General features: G+C 51.8%; 5 protein-coding genes across 5 annotated transcripts; 2 read left to right on the top strand and 3 right to left on the bottom strand.

The window, feature by feature from the left end:
* Window positions 1-133: 133 nt before the first annotated feature.
* On the top strand, window positions 134-1438 carry CkaCkLH20_04241 (alpha-ketoglutarate dependent xanthine dioxygenase; the record flags this gene model as incomplete). The annotated part of the gene is made up of 2 exons (XM_038886960.1): window positions 134-233; window positions 372-1438. The coding sequence occupies 2 exons, from the start codon at window positions 134-136 to the stop codon at window positions 1436-1438; spliced, it is 1167 nt and encodes a 388-aa protein (XP_038747664.1).
* A 687-nt stretch (window positions 1439-2125) lies between these two features.
* Window positions 2126-2671, bottom strand: CkaCkLH20_04240 (uncharacterized protein; the record flags this gene model as incomplete). The annotated part of the gene is made up of 2 exons (XM_038886959.1): window positions 2126-2274; window positions 2329-2671. The coding sequence occupies 2 exons, from the start codon at window positions 2669-2671 to the stop codon at window positions 2126-2128; spliced, it is 492 nt and encodes a 163-aa protein (XP_038747663.1).
* A 3413-nt stretch (window positions 2672-6084) lies between these two features.
* CkaCkLH20_04239 (uncharacterized protein) lies at window positions 6085-6992 on the bottom strand (the record flags this gene model as incomplete). The annotated part of the gene is made up of 3 exons (XM_038886958.1): window positions 6085-6705; window positions 6762-6857; window positions 6918-6992. 3 exons carry the CDS (start codon window positions 6990-6992, stop codon window positions 6085-6087), a joined length of 792 nt encoding a protein of 263 aa, XP_038747662.1.
* Window positions 6993-7311: 319 nt separating this feature from the next.
* CkaCkLH20_04238 (uncharacterized protein) lies at window positions 7312-7995 on the bottom strand (the record flags this gene model as incomplete). Its single annotated transcript, XM_038886957.1, has 2 exons — window positions 7312-7796; window positions 7845-7995. 2 exons carry the CDS (start codon window positions 7993-7995, stop codon window positions 7312-7314), a joined length of 636 nt encoding a protein of 211 aa, XP_038747661.1.
* Window positions 7996-15469: 7474 nt separating this feature from the next.
* CkaCkLH20_04237 (high-affinity nicotinic acid transporter) lies at window positions 15470-17478 on the top strand (the record flags this gene model as incomplete). Its single annotated transcript, XM_038886956.1, has 8 exons — window positions 15470-15643; window positions 15733-15790; window positions 15841-16127; window positions 16188-16231; window positions 16324-16693; window positions 16749-16960; window positions 17021-17192; window positions 17242-17478. The coding sequence occupies 8 exons, from the start codon at window positions 15470-15472 to the stop codon at window positions 17476-17478; spliced, it is 1554 nt and encodes a 517-aa protein (XP_038747660.1).
* Between the last annotated feature and the right edge of the window lie 894 nt (window positions 17479-18372).

Raw genomic sequence — 18372 nt, 5'->3', positions numbered from 1 at the left:
CTTGCCACCAACTTTCGAAACATAGAAAAGCCGTGGTTCCTTCAATTCATTTTCATCCTAGAACTGTGAAAACCGCTTGCAACCTCATCGACATCAGCCTTGCATCTTAGATCACAAACGTGTTCTCAACAGTATGACTACTCAAGCAACCATCACGCCGCTAGCTCCTGCTGCTGGCTCGGCCATCGATTTTGGAGCTGTCGTCTCAAACGTTGATATCGAGAACCTCACTGGTAAGACCTGATGAAACGCAAAATGATGATCGCAATGATATTGTGCAAGTATTGGGAGAATACCCGTAGAATCGGTAACCTCCTTTGGTAAGCTCTTCAGAATCTCGTCGTCTTGACCACAGACTGACAAGCCTTCAGATGCCGACTTTGAAGTCATCCGTGAAGCCCTCTTCAAGCACCAAGTCCTAGTCTTCAAGAACCAGAGCCACGTCTCCCCCAAGGCGCAATATGCCATCACCCAGCGCTTCGACCCCGAGGCCGGCGCAAACTACGGCCACGGCAAGACCCTCGACGCCAAGCGCTCCATCCTTCACCCGGACCTGAAGACCATCCCCCATCAACCTCAGGTGCAGGTCATCGGCAATGGCTTCGTAGAAGAGTACGAGGGCCTCAAGAACATCCAGCTTCGCCACCCTCACCACCGCACTTTCCATGCCACGACAATCCCCGCCGAAGACGATCTCGACTTCACCCGCTTCTACCGCTGGCACATCGACGCGGCCCTCTACGGCCTCGCACCGCCCGTCGCCACAACCCTCCTCGCCGTTCGCGTGCCGGGCGGCCGCAAGCAGACCCTCCGCTACGACGACGGTACCGGCGAGGAAATGACCGTCCCGCTGGGTACCACAGCGTTCGTGTCGGGGTACGCAATGTACGACAACCTCTCACCCGCCGACCAGGAGTTCGTCCGCACCACAAAGGTCGAATACGCCCCCCACCCCTACGTGTGGATGAGCAGCGCCAAGTCCCGCTCCGACGGCCTCGGTCTCGTCTCGGAAGGCAAGGAGGTGCCCCTGAACGACCTGCCACCCATCGAAGAGGAGAAGATCCAGATCCTGCCGATGTGCTGGCGGAACCCGGTCACGGGCCGGCTCGCGCTGCAGGTCCACCCGTCCGCGATCCGGAAGCTGCACTTGGCGGACGGCTCGGTGGTGGAGAACCTCGCGGAGGTCCGGGAGACGGTGCACCGGCTGCAGAGGCCGGGCATCTCGCCCGCGAACGTGTACGCGCATGATTGGGAGCAGGGCGACTTTGTCGTCTTCCACAACCGCGGGCTCATCCACTCCGTCGTTGGCGCGTTTGCCGAGGACGAGGTTCGGTTGTTCCGGCAGTGCAACATCGCCGGGAGCAAACTTCCCGAGGGGCCCGTCGAGGTCGCGGCGGCTGTGTGGGGTGTTCTTCACATGATTTCTATTAGCGTTTAGTGAATTTACAATATTTACAACGTCATTGAAACTATCCGAGTGAGGTTCACCGGGGTAATCGGTACCCGGCCATGACATTCGGCATTCACTGCCCCAGTCTTGTCACTTACACTTTGGCTTTGAGTTGGCGCCCAGAGTCTTGTGACATGTCATATGCTGTGATAATCTGAGCCTTGCCGACAGTCGTTTTCCCTTGCGACACTCGCTGCCCGGTGACTCACGACGACGATCTCACGCACCGCAATGCATATGTGAGTTTCGGCACAGTCGCACACACTCCGGTGACATCGGGCGGCGCACGCAATGACGATCACAACTCATGATCCGTGATCGGAGGTGGCACCGGACCCTCTCGCCGGTGATTTTGTCAGTCCCCGCTCTGAAGCCCCCGAGTACCAGCGCTTTCGATAAGATTCGATCTTTTATCACAGGAAACGGCAAAACGACTAGATCGATCGTAGTAGAAGGTGCTGTCGGGCGTGTGATGCAATTAAATTGTTGGGTATTTCGTATGTAATGCTGTGAATGCCTAGACCCCTCCTTCGAAACCGTTCCCATCCTGCCGCTGCCGTACACCCAACCAGAAACCAAAACTTTTGTGTGTGCAAATGGGGTATCATTCTAATCGGAGCCAATGGCTCTTCGCATCGCTGAAGGGAAATGTCGCCATCTGGAAGCCACCCGATCTTAGGCGTGTCTCCAGAACTTCCACTTCTGCGGCTTTTGACTCGCGTCACATTCCGTGACGAGGTACTTGCTGAGCTTCTTCCAGCCCTCTTCGGGAAGGGACTCGGAGTCAATCGAGTCATTGAGCATGTCCATGCAGGCCTTGGTAGCTTTTAGGTTGTTAGTTTGTTGATCATAGATGGGTACAAGCTTGGGGGACCTACGCATCATCTCCGTGGCATCCTCGCTGTCGGCGGCAATCTCCATGCGCGTCGAGTTGTAGCAGTGGTACTTCTGCTGAAGCTCGAGCATGCACTCCCACATCTCCTCCAGGTCGGCGTCGTCGGCGGAGGAGCGGCGGCCCGTGAGGGACGGTCTCGGGTGCGCGGAGTGCTCCACATTCGGGGTTGGTGCCGGGGCGTACTCGGTCATCGTGACTTGGGCCTCGGGCTTCTCTGACGTAGCGGCGCAGGGCCTGATCATGTCGTCTTCGCTGTCGCTCTCGAAGGAGGAGTATCCCGAGCCGCTTCGCTTGGGAAAGCTTCGTGTTTGTTGACGGCCGAACATTGCGAATGTGCTGTGTTGTGTTTGTGTTTGGTTGTGTATATTGTACTTCGAGACTGTAGTATCGACAAGAGCCCGGTATTATATAAGAGGCTCTATGGATAGAATATCGAATCGGTGACGAACAATGAGGGCAGGACAGTGACGGAAAAGGGAGAGGAATCAAGCCCACTATATAAGCCGGAAGCCCTATGCAGTGATCACCAATCTAAAGCTCAGATCGTTCGAGACGAAAAGGCGCCCTAAAATTCTCAGAAGCGACGGCGATCAGGACCCGCGGCGGCGCCCAACGGAACCAGGCCGACCCCTACATCATGCGGTCACTGAGACCTACCCTACGGATACCTTGGAGCCCGTCAGATGGGATTTTCTGGATGACGACGGGATGGATGGGATGTGGCCCAGGGTTGGTGGTGGTAGTGGGTTGTCATCAAAGAAAAGGGTGTGGCTAAGTGTGGGCTTCCCCTTGGCCCTTGGCCCTTGGCCGGCGAGACGAACATGTATCCAACCACAAAGTACCCGTAACCCAACGAGAAAACCAAGACTAGCCAGTGACAAAAGTTTACGAATAGCCGCAACTTTTGGAAACTTGGGACACCCCTTTCTGAGGTAATTCGGGCTAGAATGAGTAATGACGATGGGGCCGGGAGGGTGCGCTGAGAGCTCCGTCTGGCCCGGACGCTGCCCGGGACAAGGCATTAAACTGGGCCATGTCAAGCAATTTTTTCTTCTTATTTTTTTCGTTCCATTTTCACTTCTCGCCTTCCTTGCTTCTCTGAACCTTGGACGAACTGGACGTGCGAATGATGGGACGCCAAAAAGGCCCGAAACACGTAAGGAAAAGGGCCATAAAGAACTGGAGCTTCGCACGCGGGAAGTTTTCGTGGCTTGACGTTGGTCCATGTCTCTCTGTTTGATCCATGGAATTGACGAAAAAGGGACTCGAGAGAGAAAATTTCTACTGACGTTGTTTCGTGTTTTGCTGAGGCGGAAGATGGATACGTACACTAGACCACGTCTGTACACATAACATAAAGAGACATTTACTTCATGTCTCTCCTTGGCTGTTATTAGACAGGTATTAGTGTGTAAGTGTCATGCAGGGCCAGCAACACGACCTAACTAAACCCGCCCGCACCGGCCGGCATCACAACCTCCCGTCCGCGGCGCGCCCTGCCCTGCCCCGGTTCGTTCCATAACTCAGTATACATCGTCCTGCCATGATGCGATGAGCGGTGTCAGCTCCGCGTCCTTGACTGGACGAACGCAGGCTGCGACGTGGACAGGGTGGCTGCGCACGATCATGCGATGGATCACGGAAAGCATAGGTAGGGCAACACATCATCATCCGCCCAGGCCGCCAAATGACATCTGCCGGGCGAGGAAAGGGATAAGGCGAGGCGAGGCGATTTAACTCTCCATGGGTGAAATGTATGCATGTACTCGCTACTTGGGGCTGTGGTGTCGCGTTTTGCTGTGGCTGATCATCGACGGGCGTCGCTGTCAACATCAACAAAGCCCGCCCGATGAAACGGAAAACTCTCTTCTCTTCTCTCCCTGGCAACAATCCAATCCGAGACACTATTGACCGCCGCCCCCCATGATGCGATGCCATGCGCCCATGAAGCGATAAGGATATCCAGGGGCTCAAATCGTGCTATTCGCCATGGCAACGCCCATCTGACCTGCGGTGAAAGTAAGTTTGGCCCTGAAAAGCCTGAAAGGGGGGCTTCAGGTTGTCTTAGACACCGAGACATGCGCCCAGCGCCGGCACTTGCGGACTCGGGTCGCTGGATCAAATGACGGTGACGCTGCGGGACGGGCGCGGGAGGATTGGGTGTGCAGAGGACATGTCAGATGGGCGCCGCCGCTCCTGGGAATCACAATTAGAACCTCACCACATCATCCAGCCCAACCTCAAATTGCGCCCGTAAAACATCTTCCCGGCTCCGGCAGGGCATCATCGAATCTAACCAGAGGCGGCGGGCCTCATCTCTTACGTTCCCGTCTATTCCCGCGAAGAGGGGCCACCAACACCAGGGGTGCGTTTTACGTTTCACGGTGTCAGTGTGGTCCACCAGGGAAACACGAGAGAGAGGGGCCCGATGCCGCACCGGGATGGGGGGCGCCGAAACTCGGTGAAGTGGGCAGTAGGCCGATTCCCGTCGCAGCATTCACTTTGACGGGACGGTGTGAGGCTTCGGAAGCCGGCAGCGCCGGTCGTTTCTACTCTCTTCCACTCGTCGTCTAGTGAGAAAGGCGAGAGGGAGGATCGTCGTGGCGCGGTCCATGGCGCCATGGCCACATCATCAGCCGGGCACTTCGGGCCATGCCACTCAGCTCAGCTCAAGCTCAAGCTCGACCGGACGAAAGCTATCGAACGAAGTCAATTCCTGGCTGAGAATCTGACGAAATCTGATCCTCTAGAGAAAGCTTGTGTCGACGTCTGGTTTGCCAGATAAGCGCTTGGAGGACAGCTCACAACCCAGCCGGCGGTCTAGAACGCTGGGATTACCTGCTCACCTTGCCACCATCCATCTGCTGCGTCATCTCATTTTCATCGTCTTCATATTGGACGGTATCGTTCATTGATTTGTCGTCTGTTATCTCATCACAGACTCAGCTTCACATGCCCACAGCCACATCCCTAACCCTTGGCCCGCTTGGCTTCCCCGCCTGTGACTCTCGAAGCCACACATGATCAACGCCCGCCAAGTTCTCGATGTGGGTTGCGCCATCGCCAGACATGCAACGCCGCGCTGAGCCACTTTACGCGAGCATTACTTCACATCAAGACTTCTCGGCAGCTGGGCGACGCCAGTTGTCGTTTTCATCGTTCTCGGCCGCTTGGCTGGTCGGGCTCAACAACGGGGTCTCTCTCGTGCAGGGCTGAACATTGAAGTCGGCCGCGTACATGGGAAGTTGACGCCTGCTCTCGGCGGAGTGCACTCCGGAGGCTAACAAGCCACCGACAGAATTTTGAGGGATCGAGGGAAGCCGCTAAGCATTCGAGAAAGACAGACGCGCGGAATAGGCAAGCTAAGGCTCAGTATGACTTCACTAAAACGTCGATCTCATACTAAGATGGTGTTTTGGCTTGAACTCCCCGCTACGTTTTCTTTCTAGCGAACGGCTTGTCGCTATTCTTGTCCCCTCAGTGAAACGAGACAAGGTTCTAGTTGAATAGACTGCAGTTGAGCTTGACGACATCGCCGACTCAGCCTCCAGGTTTCTGGCCGTGACCAATGTAAGCTTCATTTTGATTTGCGTGGGTGCGGCCCATTACAACAGCGCCCAGCGCTTTTCGTACGGTGACATACGATGAGTTCAAACTAGCTCTCTCATTTTCTGACTTTGTTGAAACCACTCATTACTCTCAGTACCTGCACATAATAGAACCATCGTCCGACATTCAGCTAAAGCATGAACTCGCCTTTCTCGCACATCCAAGGATCACCATAACACAGCATATCATCAAAACCGTGACCCAGCTCCTGTCTACCGAAGAAATCTTCGACCATGTCCGTTGAAAGCTTGTTGTCCCAGATGCAGTTCCCGTGGATATCAAGCCACTTCACCTTGATGAAATCCCCACGCAGTGCTTCCTCGTCCACGACAAAGATGTGTGTCTGCTCTTTCACGGACGCTTCTTCCACTGGAGCCATGTGATCCTTCGTCTCCCGCTGCCATGGCTCTATCTCATCAACGATTGAGGGCATGCGAAGAACGATGCGATTCCAGTTATCCCCGGCCTCAAAGGCTCCATACAGATCTTCGTTCTCGAGTACGCATTCTGGATCGACGCCGATAATTGTATCCGACGTACATATCGCTGCCTTCATGGTTTTCCATGCCTCGGCTAGTTCGGGATGATAGCAAGTACGAAGCAGCAGAGTGAAATGGTACTTGTCGGGACACATGGTGCGTTCCTCCCAAGTCTGATGAGGACTTAAAATGCGAGAGATCTGCTCGGCTGTTGGAAATCCTGGCCCGGCTGGACTGGCTTTCTTGAGACTCTTTGCCGTCCAGATATACGGCTACGAGGGGCTTAACAACTAGCGCATTCCAGATTATATTGGTTTGTTACACTGACTTTGCGCTCGAAGTGTGTCATATCCAGCCATCGACGAGCCAGTTCATCCCACTGCATCTGGTCTTCTTCAGCGCCCCTCTCGTCATCCCAATAGTGCTGAGAAACAAGAGATAATTAGCCTCAGCTTCAACCAACTTACTCTGGAATAACACTTACTATAACGAAGCAGTCGAAGGGTAGTTTTCCATAATCGAAATATCCGTCACTATTGAGTGGATGCCTCGGCTCCATTTTACTTGAAGAACAGAAAACGGCCTAGTTGAGAAGGAGAGAGACAGTGAAGAAACTTTTCGAAATGAAGAAAACTCGATACGAGCATTTTATCTGGTCCACAAACAGGCAGCGGTAGCCTGTGCCGCATTTGAGCAACATGGGTCAACCCCTGCGAAGAACGCGATCTTTCGTTCCGGAACCAACACGAAGTCACATGCAAACTAGATAGAGCAATGTGTCAAAACTGGTAGTCTAGATCTCCCGTGAATAAAACAGTACGCCTCGCAAAACCCGAGCCACTAACAGTGAAATAACGTAGAAGACCAGCTTCATGTCTCTAAACAAGCCTGATCTCACTTCCAATGTATGTCCCAGCCCCGCAGCTCCCGCTGAACTCGACATCCCCCACCGTCTCAGGCGTTCCGATAGGCGTCGTCTTCTCCGTGTTCCTGCTCAGCCCGATCTCCTGCGCGCCGCTCTTGCCGTTGATCTTGCAGCTGTCGTCGATCCTGGCCGTGATGACGCAGTGCGGGTTCGCGACGCTGCCGGCGTCGGGGTGCGGGTGGCGCGACTGGAACGAGGCCGTCTGGCCCTGGCAGACGTTGCCGTTGGAGAAGCGCGGGCTCTTGTCCTCGACGACGGTCGGGTCGCCGCCGCGGAGGATGCAGGCGTTGGCCGTGTCGGCGCCGCAGTCCTCGGAGCCCGTCATGATGTTCCAGGTCTTGCCTTGGCGGGCTTCGAGGGCTGCGGAGTTGGGGGTGATGGCCAGGCCGGAGGCGAGGGTGGCGAGGATGAGAGGTGCGAGGAACTTGAAGGAGTGCACTGAGATGCGTTAGTATAGGCGGTGTATGAGATTTATATGGTACTCACTTGTGTAATAGAGGTAAACGGTAAGACTTAAGTGCGTGATGAAATGAACTGAGTAGTTGAAGTAGTAGGGCTTTGCTGATGGTATTGGGTTAAAGGAATGACTGATTGAGCTGATGGTTGAGTTTGATGATGACTTCATTAGTTCCGTCATGTCGAGAAGGAGAATGTGTTCTTCTTATACTTCTTGGTGTCCTCAACCTTTGGCCTTCAGTTGCGTCGCATTCTGGCCATCATAGCAACACCATTGGGTGTTGTAACAACATACTTCAGCAAGTATCAATTGCATTGTAACTGATATAAAACATGGCTTGGCAATAGTTGATGGCAAGGGAGCTGAAGCTGCACATGAGTACTGGAGGTTTCCTGGCAATACCTTACACGGAGGCTGAGTTCGTCTGGTCTTGATGCTCGTCAATATGGAGGTTTCTTGGCCAAATATGAAGCACGGCTTTCTGGTGAACCTTCTTGACCACGCTCATTAACATCAAAAAATAGAACACTAAAACAGACTCTTGACTATAAGTTAGTTGTTTGTCTTACCTGAGTTCATACCGGTGTGTTGAGGCCCCTTTATGCCTCCTAATTAACTCTACTGATTAGTGGAGTCCACTGGCCTGAGTGAGTCCGCAAGGCGACCCCTGCCTGGAACAAACGAACGTAGATTTCGACTCAAAATACACGCCAAGGTCAGCGCTCAGAATGAAAGATGAGCAGGTGTTGTTTCTGTATTGAACAATGTGTATGAAAAATGTTTTGAGTGCGTATGCCAGACATCCTTGATGGCCGTTGTGAAAGGGCGTCGTAGTCAGACTGTTTGAACGCAGATCGCCGATCGAGATACGATGGAGGAACTTAAGCTATGAAACGTCTAATGTTGTCTCGGGAGATCTTCCCGATTGACGTGATCAGTGATTTGAGCCATGTGCGCCCCCTAATCAGATGCCCCAGATCCGCTGTAGCCAAGACACATGGCCCTGTGAGGCAGCAAGCACACGACTCGTACTGCATCGGCCTGCTTGGTTCTGGAAGGCTTCCGTGCTGGGTGACCCATTCAACAGAAGGAAACTTGTGCCTCAGCCCGCACGTCAATTCTAGCTGAAACTAGAAGCTCTTGTCATCAGCTTGGCCAGCTCTTTCGCCGAAAGGTTTCCCATTCTGTTCTCCATGAAGGGATATATCACCACGTTATATGGCTCTACATCGGATGAGCTGATGTCCCTGGCGTCCCTGAAGTTTGGATGTGCTTCAGACGAGACTGACCAAGGTGCTCTGGGGCAGGCTGTATCATCTCATGACCGAGCTGCTTGGTCTCCAGAATTACTGAGCAATCAATCATGCTCAATAGATCGACCATAAGGTAGTTCAAGGACAGAAAGGAGACATCTTGGCAATGCATAGGGCTGACTCGGTAGCCTCCCGTGAAGCAGCAAGCTGACAACTGGCCCACATCGCCGGCATTCATGCGTGCTAACTACAGTGCTAACGATGCTGGGCTGGTAAGTGATAACACTGTCGGATAGCGCACATCTCGGGTGTCCAGATTTTGACTCCTCATCCCTCACGACGTTTGTGGTGCCAGACGGAGTCTCTCTTACGCATTCCTCCTTACGAGAAACCTCTGCGGTTATTAAACTCACCGGAAACCATTCTTCAACGAGCCTTGATCAGAGATCTTTATTCTAGTATCTGGTTGCCGACTGGCAATCGCTATTAGTTGGTAGTCACCGACGATGCCGCCACCGCGGTCTATGACTTTCACGGGGTGCGTCTTCTTGATAGACGTTGTGTTTCTGTACCTCAAGTCAGAAATCAAGGAGTTGTTTCTAATTCTTGGTAGTTGTTGGACTTGTAAAAAGCGGAAGGTTAAGTGTGATGAGAGGCCTTTAAGTTGCGGGAATTGCGAGAAGATGAGAATCTCTTGCGGCGGTTATGGCATCAAACTGCAGTGGATTCCGATATCAGATAAAAGTGTAAAATCTGAGGAATCTTCGACCAAAAGTAGTGGAAGAGGCAGGATATTGATCCGTAAGTCTCAATGTTGTTAGCAATGCTCTTAGAGGAATGAGTCTGACGACTTACTTGGCAAATAGCTCGAGATGCAGGCCCTACGTATGACTTGAATGAGATAGATGATTTGCTGGAGACTTTGGAGAAACAGGCAAGATCGAGATCATGGTCAAGAGTAGGGCCGTTTACCGTCTTCCCATTATTCACCGAGGAGACTGAGACCCGAGAACGCAAAATCATCGAGCCCGAACCAACGAACGGTGAGAACCAAATCGTCGGTCTTCCGCCAGAGGAAATGATCCAAGACAAGACATGGGCGTTACATACGGCCCTAATTTCACCTGTATCTGGGCATCTTGAGAATGAAGCTGGTATGTCATTGGACGCATACATCGACAATGCTGAATCGGCGGCAGTTTCCGGTGAAGAATCGGGCACTGATTCAAGATGCTCACGTACTGGGTGTTCCGAAACGCCCATAGAGTACATTTGCCGGAGTTCAATCAAGAAGGGCATACCGATCAGCATCTCTGGCAACAAAGTCATTGACAGACTCATGCATCACTACGCTGAGCATGTTGCTGTCATGCTTCAGCCGATCCAGCATCATCACAACCCATACCGGCAACTGTACGTTCCGGCAGCCTTGGAGGCAGCTTCAACATTGACCTCAGAAGTGCATCTTCAACTACAACCATCCAAAACGGCAGTGCAATCTGTAATTTTCCATTCGCTACTTGCGTCGTCTGCGTTCCATCTATGGAACTGCCTCCCCTCCCAGACACTTTACGCCCAACTTGGCGTGCGCCACCGACAGCAGGCACTAGTTCTCCTTCGATCTGCCATCAGCCTCGAAATGCCTATGGCGGTGTACAAGACGTTGATGGTAGCCATGCTGTCATTAGTTACTATTGATGTAGGTTTACACTGTCATAAACCTCGAAATTTGCTGCCTCCTACGTCAAACTAACCATTGGCTTAGTTCATGTCAGGATGCGAGGCAGACTTTGCGGTACACCTGCAAGGCACTAAGCAACTGAGGAAACGCCGACGAAGATGGAAAATCATCTCCCGAGAAACGCAACAACTGAACGAAATCAGTGACTTTCTCTGCTTGCTAGCTCGCACAATGGCCTTTACCGAGCCACCGAAAGCCTGGCTCTCCAACGCCGCAGACGATACAGAGGGACCTCTCGTATTTCAGCCACAGTCTGAATGCTGCTACGGTTATATGTATGGAATAACCCCTATCGTTGCATCCGCAATACAAGAGACCTGTTGGTTGGGGGAGCATTTATCATGGTACGAATCATCAGAGCAGCCCATTTCAGATCGTCTCCTCGATGCCTCCGAAGCCCTTGGCGACAGGCTCTGTTCATGGTCACTCGAGCTTGATGGGTTTCAGAACACGATTACCGGGAATGAAGACACCATTCAAATCTTTCGACATCATGCCAATGCCTGGCACCTGGCTGCCGTCATATACTACCACCGACGTATTCAGAAATGTCGAGCCGAAGACCACGATGATCTCGTTGATAGGGTAGCCAGGCACATGCATGCCGTTGAGGATATCAAGGATCTTTCAGCTTCTTCTGCGACGCAGAGAATGGCGCCTATCATGTGGCCAGCTTTTGTGGCTTCTTGCGATGCTAGAGTGCGTAGTCCTTGGCAGCTTTGGTGGCAGCGAGTCAAGTGCTATCATTTCGGAAACTATGAGAGGCAATGGGAAGTTATCCAACAAATATGGCGGGCCAACGATGCAATGATTCAGAGAGAGGCGGACGACTTTGATTGGATCGATGCCTTCAAAGACTTGGGGATTGCTCTGTTTCCGATATGATGAGTACATGTACATAGAGCTCATAATGCGGCGTGTGTACACTACTTCGATGCCCAAGAAGTAAAATGCGTTTGAAGCCAATAGCGAATGGCCGATATTCAGTCCGGTTCTTGCCGTGGATGCGATCCTTGGAGCATATCGACAAACGAGTCTGGCCAGGTAGCGTCTGGCATCATCATGGGCCACATGAGGCTTTCTCCAAATCCCATACTGAAGTCAATGCCCGCTGCAGTTTGCATTGGAAAGACCGCCGGGGTACTCTCTGCCCCGATGAAGGGTAGTGAGATGTCGTTGGGAACACCACAGTAGGCGGCTTGACTGAGGGCCTGCCCGGCCTGGTCGCCAACTATCTTCGGTTGTGATAGCGAACTGTTGGCGCTGATTTCTTTGGACATCCCAGCTGAACTTGCGCATCGCCGCCGGATGTTATTCATCATATCCCATGCAAGTTTCGAGCCGCGAGAGTTGCCGGATAATGCCTTTAGGATATCCGTACAAGTCTCAACATCTTCATCTAGCGTCGCGACGCTGGCTTCGTTGTCTGGTGTCTGCTTCAAGAGCGCACTAGCCATGACCATGATTGAAGCTGAACAGACGAGGCAAGAGATCATTTGCCACCAGGGGTAGTTCATCACTATATCCATGATGTCATTAACATGATGCATGAGGCGGGCAATGGACTGGGCTTCTGAAGCACAGATCTTTCCGTACTCCTGACTTCTACATGCTTGTTCCAATGGGAGGCAGCTTTTCTCGGCGCAAGTATGAAGTAGATATGGCCGGTGAATGAGCGCTCGCAAGTGGTGAAACTTAATGGCCAACATGTTTCGCTATAGCCAAGTCAGTCTGTGCTACAGTCACAGAAATGAATACATGGACTTTTAGCATACCTGGCGCTTGAGAGTCACCGATTTCTCGAATGCGTGCCCCAGATCGAATCTAAGAAACCTTGGCAGGTTCTGTTTCCACGCTAAAAGGAGGTCGTCGCATTCCTTGGTGCCCCGTAATCTGGCTGACGCATCGCGCCGGGGATGGTAACATTCTCGAAGGACTCGTCCTATGATGGAGGAGAACTCAATGACGCGAGCGAAATACTCGCCGGGACGACCATTCGTTCGAAGCTCGGGACCGTTGTCTTCGTCGGTGATCTCAGGGTCCAAGCCGGTTATGTGATTAGGAATAGAGACGTGACAGTCATGGTCCGAGATGGCGGGTGGTCGACCGAGTTGCAAGGCTGTCAGCCGGTCGAGGACATACAAAGAATACCAAACTCTGCCCCGAATTTCGGGTCGTTCTGTGCTTGGTTGATCAGAGTTCCGGGCCGGCTCGTTCTCTCGAATGTCGACGTGCAGGCCGATACTCTGCGCCAGTCGAATAGCGAGCCCCAGATAAGCCCAACACCTGTCGATCTCCGACGTTGCTAGTAGATAGAAGCACTGTGCCAGTAAGGCTGAGACTTGGGTCAAGGATCTTTCTAACATATCATGGCGGGAAAGAAGGAGAGAGCGTTGGAATAATTTGTTATGAGACGGCTTTTCTTGGCCGTTTTCCTCGAGGAAAGAGTCGTAGTAGGACCCAATGGCGAGTAAGGAGTCTCCAGGTGTCAGTTTGTTCCTGCATGTGGGAAACTGCAGTTCAGCAGGTGATCAAACTTACATAATAGAGATAACCAGGAGTGTGTAAGCCCTGCGTCAAGCTCTCCGGCTTGTAAAGCTTCGAGCTTAGCTTTGAAGGGCGCTTCTTCCACCAAGGGGTACGCGACATGGATAGTTGAGAAGTAAATGCCCAGGAAGCAGTCTGTTTGGGCTTCATTTGGCATATCCGACAGTGAATTCTGAAGATACTCCATAGTACTGGGTGCTTCAGTGTCGTAATTATCAACCTCTTCGTCGTCATTGCGAGCTGCATTGCCTCCATTGTAAGGAGCGGCTGTCTGCCTGACCAGATTGAAGAAATGAATGTCGCTGACTTCGCCGACATATCTAGGACTTTGAAGGCGTTGGATGAGAGCAGGGCTATTGCCTGAGGCGCAATTGGGGCTCGTGAGAGTCGTATCCGATGAAGAACGGGGGAATAGGTGTGCCTGGATGCAAGCGAGGCTCTTTTCCACCTCTTTTCTCTGGTGTGGCTCAAGGTTTGATGCCAGATTTTGAAGTGCTTGCTGGTATTTTTCAAATACATCTTCTGGGTTTATGGCGTCATGTGGTTCGAGCAACGGCCGTGGCGGTGTGCAACTCTCATCCCGCGGCGATTTCCCAATGCCCCATGAGCAACGATAGTCGTAACCAGCACAACGGCCACAAATAGGCCGCTTGCCATCACACTAAGCAGCGTTAGGTAACAATTGCATATGAATCAACGCTGTAAGAGAACGTACTTTGGACTTTTTGGCGCGGCAACTATTGCACGCGACGCTGATGCGCTTCCGCTTCAGAACCGGCGGCTCTCCCGAGTCATCCGCCATTGTCGCGCAGACACCCGCGTCTGCAGACGCGATTGAAGACCCGCCGAGTCGCGTTCGAAGCTGCCTGAAACTTCAGAACACGGGGGATGAGGAGGAAAGAATAATTTCAATCGTCAAGTCGGCGCACAGAAGCCGCATGTGCAGAAACATGAACAGGGGCTTGGCGGGAGCAAAACATATTAAACATAGTTGCCGCTCTAACCGTCCGATCCGATCGTTCCGCCATCACCACATACCAACGCTAGCCAATCACGTCAGTACAAGCCCAGAGAAACTTGAAGATAAAGACAAGCTGAAGTCAATGTCTGCTCTGCCATGGACAACACAGAATAGCAGTTTGATGACACAATTGCAACGTGCACATGCCTCTCGTCCCTACCACAGACTGTAATTCCTGACTAGAAACAGTACGATTAGCCATAATTTCCCAACTTGAGTAGCCGATCGTCCTAGATATGATGAAGGCTTCGTTCAAGAGGGTTCTCCTGCGTGAAAATGCGTGATTCTGAGTCGAAGAAGGATTTATTTGACGGTATGTTAATGACTCGACCTCTCTACGTCGAATGTTGTCAGACTGACGCCGATTGAAGACTATGTAATTGCAGACCAGGGATTCTTTAAGCCTAGAAATTCCTTAGAAACAATTATTATTCTAACACTTCGGTACCCAGATGTAGAACCGATCGAATGTGTAGGCTTCTTTTCACAAACCCAGCTGCAAACAGGGTACGGACCGAACACCGGCCCCTCCCCCGCATTCTCCAAGTGACATCACGTCCACGTTTGACGCCAGCACTCTCCGCTACGCCGATCTCACGACCGCCGGAACACCAACACGTGGGTCCCGCATGCTGGCGCGGTTATCCCTCCGCTACCAAGCTCACGTAAAATAATGTTGAACGACGCGGGGTAAGCTCCTACCTCGGCGTTAACAACCTGAAGTTTTCCGGACTTGAGAGCAGCCGGTACCTTCATTGGCCGTTTCAATCTGCCGAGCTTGTTATGCGTGGAGCACACCCCAGCCGCTGACGACGAAAACCGTTGCTGGCCCTGCTTCGAGGCCCGTGAGTTGGACCGAACCGGCGGACAACCATCCGAAGGTTTATATTCAGGCCACGAGCCCACCATGTTCGTCAGTAGGGTGTCGACCTGGAATCCCCGGCCAAGTCCAGATCTGGCTCTTGCAATCTTTCTTCTGGTGACAGAAAGAGATTCGTGGTCTTCGCACTACTGTTCGTCGTTGGGTTTTGCGCACTCTTTTGCGTCCCCAGAGCCTGAAATAACCCAACTGCTCGCTACCAACAAGCCATAATGGCGGTCCTAACGCCACGACAGGAGAAGTTCGATGTTGCAGAAGTCGAAGAGGGGCGCCACGAACAGATAACGAGGAAGGATGAGATCGGGCGTATCGACGCGATTGCCACTGCTCAGGGTACTACTCTCGCATCTTTTGCGCACTTGGACGAAAAGAAGATCCTGAGGAAAGTAGGTCATCTCCCTTGCTCAAGACATAAAATGATCTCAGCACATAATGAGAATACTGAAGAGACTAACATGCGAGCGACTTCACTCAGATGGACATGCGGCTCATCCCAATGCTGGCTTTATTATACCTCCTATCCTTTCTTGATCGTAAGAAATTCTTGCTTGAGCATTGAGATGGTCGCTAATTATCGTTGCAGGCGGAAACATCGGCAATGCGAAGATCGAAGGACTACAAGAGGATTTAGGAATGACATCCGACCAATACAACTGGTGTCTTACTGTCTTCTTCTTCACATATGCAGCCTTCGAAGTTCCGAGTAACCTTCTTCTCAAAAAGCTACGCCCCAGCATTTGGCTCCCTATTATCATGGTAGCATGGGGCACGGTCATGACGCTCATGGGCATTGTCAAAAACTACCATGGTCTTCTGGTTGCGCGCATCTTTCTCGGCGTGACCGAAGCTGGGCTATTTCCAGGAGTGGCTGTTAGTGCCCCCATGACTGTTTCCATCGATACTTGAATTGTCAAGCTAACGGAATTCTAGTATTACTTGACTATGTGGTACTGTCGGCATGAGATCCAACTCAGGTAAGCCTCTCTCAGACTTTCGGTTCTCCTGAAAGGCCAAAATCTACAGATTAGTCTGCAGACTACGACGCCTTACTGAATATTCATAATAGGCAAGCAATGTTCTTTTCTGCAGCCTCTATAGCAGGAGCTTTCAGTGGTCTCTTGGCCTTTGCCATCTCGAAGATGGACGGCACCGGCGGCTTAGAGGGATGGCGCTGGATCTTCATTCTTGAGGGAATCGTGACCGTGGTTGTGGCAGTCTGGGCATTTTGGGCACTGCATGACTTCCCCGAGACGGCTAGTTTCCTTACTGAGGAGGAGCGCGCCTTCGTGGTTTATCGTCTGAAATACCAGGGCCAGGTCCAGGGGAAATCAGACAGCCGAGTTCAGGTTGCTGAAGCTGATGAGTTTAAGTGGAAGTACGTCTGGGATGCTTTCCTGGATTGGCAAATCTGGGTCAACATCTTTGTGTACTGGGGCGTAAGTACTCTTGTCTCGATGTACGTGACTTGCCGACTGACTGTGAGCCATCTAGATTGTGTGTCCATTGTACGGAATCAGCCTGTTTCTCCCGACCATCATTCGAAACCTCAACTACACAGCGAGCACTGCTCAGCTGATGACGGTTCCGATCTACATAACTGCTGCCATCCTCGCAGTTGTCGTTGCGTATCTATCTGACCGACTGGGCAAACGAAGCCCTTTCATCGTCGGATTCTTGTGCATGATGATTGTTGGCTTCTCGATGTAAGTGGTCCTTTTCATATCGCCATCTTTTCACGATCACTGACAAGGCTTTGCCTGTAGGTGTATATCAAGTTCGAATCCTCGAGTAGTCTACGGTGGTGTCTTCATTGCTGCTTGCGCCATCTATCCTGCCTTTCCGGGAGTTATCAGCTGGCTTGCCAACAATCTTGCTGGAAGCTATAAGCGTAGCGCCGGAATGGCCCTTCAGATCGGCGTTGGAAACCTAGGCGGTGTATGTCATTTGCATGAACGATATTGTGGACTTCGCTAACATGTTGCAGGCTATGGCTTCCAACTTCTATCGACAGAAGGATGCGCCACGATATATCCTGGGTCATGCACTGGAACTTGGTTTTATTTCCGTCGGCATCATAGCTGCTCTGATTCTCATCTTTTCGTACATCAGAATCAACAAACAGCGCGACAGGAAAATGGCAGCCGGAGAAGACGTGCGATATACGGCGGAGGAGCTGTCAGCTAAAGGAGACAAGGCTCTGACCTTCCGCTACATGTGGTAGTCTTTGAATAAGGATTGAAACTATGAGCGTCAGCATAATTGAAACACAGTTACCTGATGTTTAATCGTTGTTAACCATTATTTGACAACAGAGATGCACTTGCTCTAGAGGGTATGATTTCCACAATATCGTTAAGAAAGAGGCTAGCAACAACCTCACCATAACCGAAAAGGAGAAAGTTCAAGATGAAAATTCAATACAGCTTATTCTTTTTCGGTCTAAGCCAATGAATGTCAGCCACGTTCTCTGTGTGATATGCAGCATGAGGGCTGATGCACGCAAACCGACATGCAGGTTACACGACCCATTATTTCGTCCCAACATAGACATTCAGGCGGCTCTTGGGAACAGCATACCCCTCAAATAAAATCGTGTCACCAGGCTGTGAGATGTTTCCCAGTTTTGAAACCCATCTCCGGGGAATCGCCGCCTCAGAGCAGCTCGTGGTCGACAAAGTGCAAGACGGAGGGCCTCGCGATTGCTGGCAACGTACTTCAGTTCGTTGAAGTAAGTACGAAACTCGCCCGCAGGTTCTACTTGTACTGGCGCAACCCTGAGGAGGCTCAGAAGGAAACTCAAGAAATAAGCGATGCAGTAGCCGATCTACGCACCATTCTCTCGAAGTTGGAACCGGATGGATATAACGAAGAGTTTCCAGAATTGGCAAGGATGATTCATTCTTGCATCGAATTAACTCAACAACTACTGGATTTGCTCAAGCGACTACAGGGGCGATATCACAAGGGCAGAATAGACCGCTTCGTGCAAAGTCTGGTCCATTCAACCAAGCACTTGGTGAAGAGGCAAGAGATTACGGAACTTGAATCACGAATATACCGGCTGAGGCAGGCAATATCAACTCATACACAGTTCCAGCTCAAGTAAGTCGTGTTA

The sequence above is a fragment of the Colletotrichum karsti genome, assembly GCF_011947395.1.
Source record: "Colletotrichum karsti strain CkLH20 chromosome Unknown Scaffold11, whole genome shotgun sequence".
Taxonomy (NCBI): Eukaryota; Fungi; Ascomycota; class Sordariomycetes; order Glomerellales; family Glomerellaceae; genus Colletotrichum; species Colletotrichum karsti.
The sequence above is the reverse complement of the archived record's forward strand: the minus strand, read 5'-3'. Positions and strand labels throughout refer to the sequence as shown.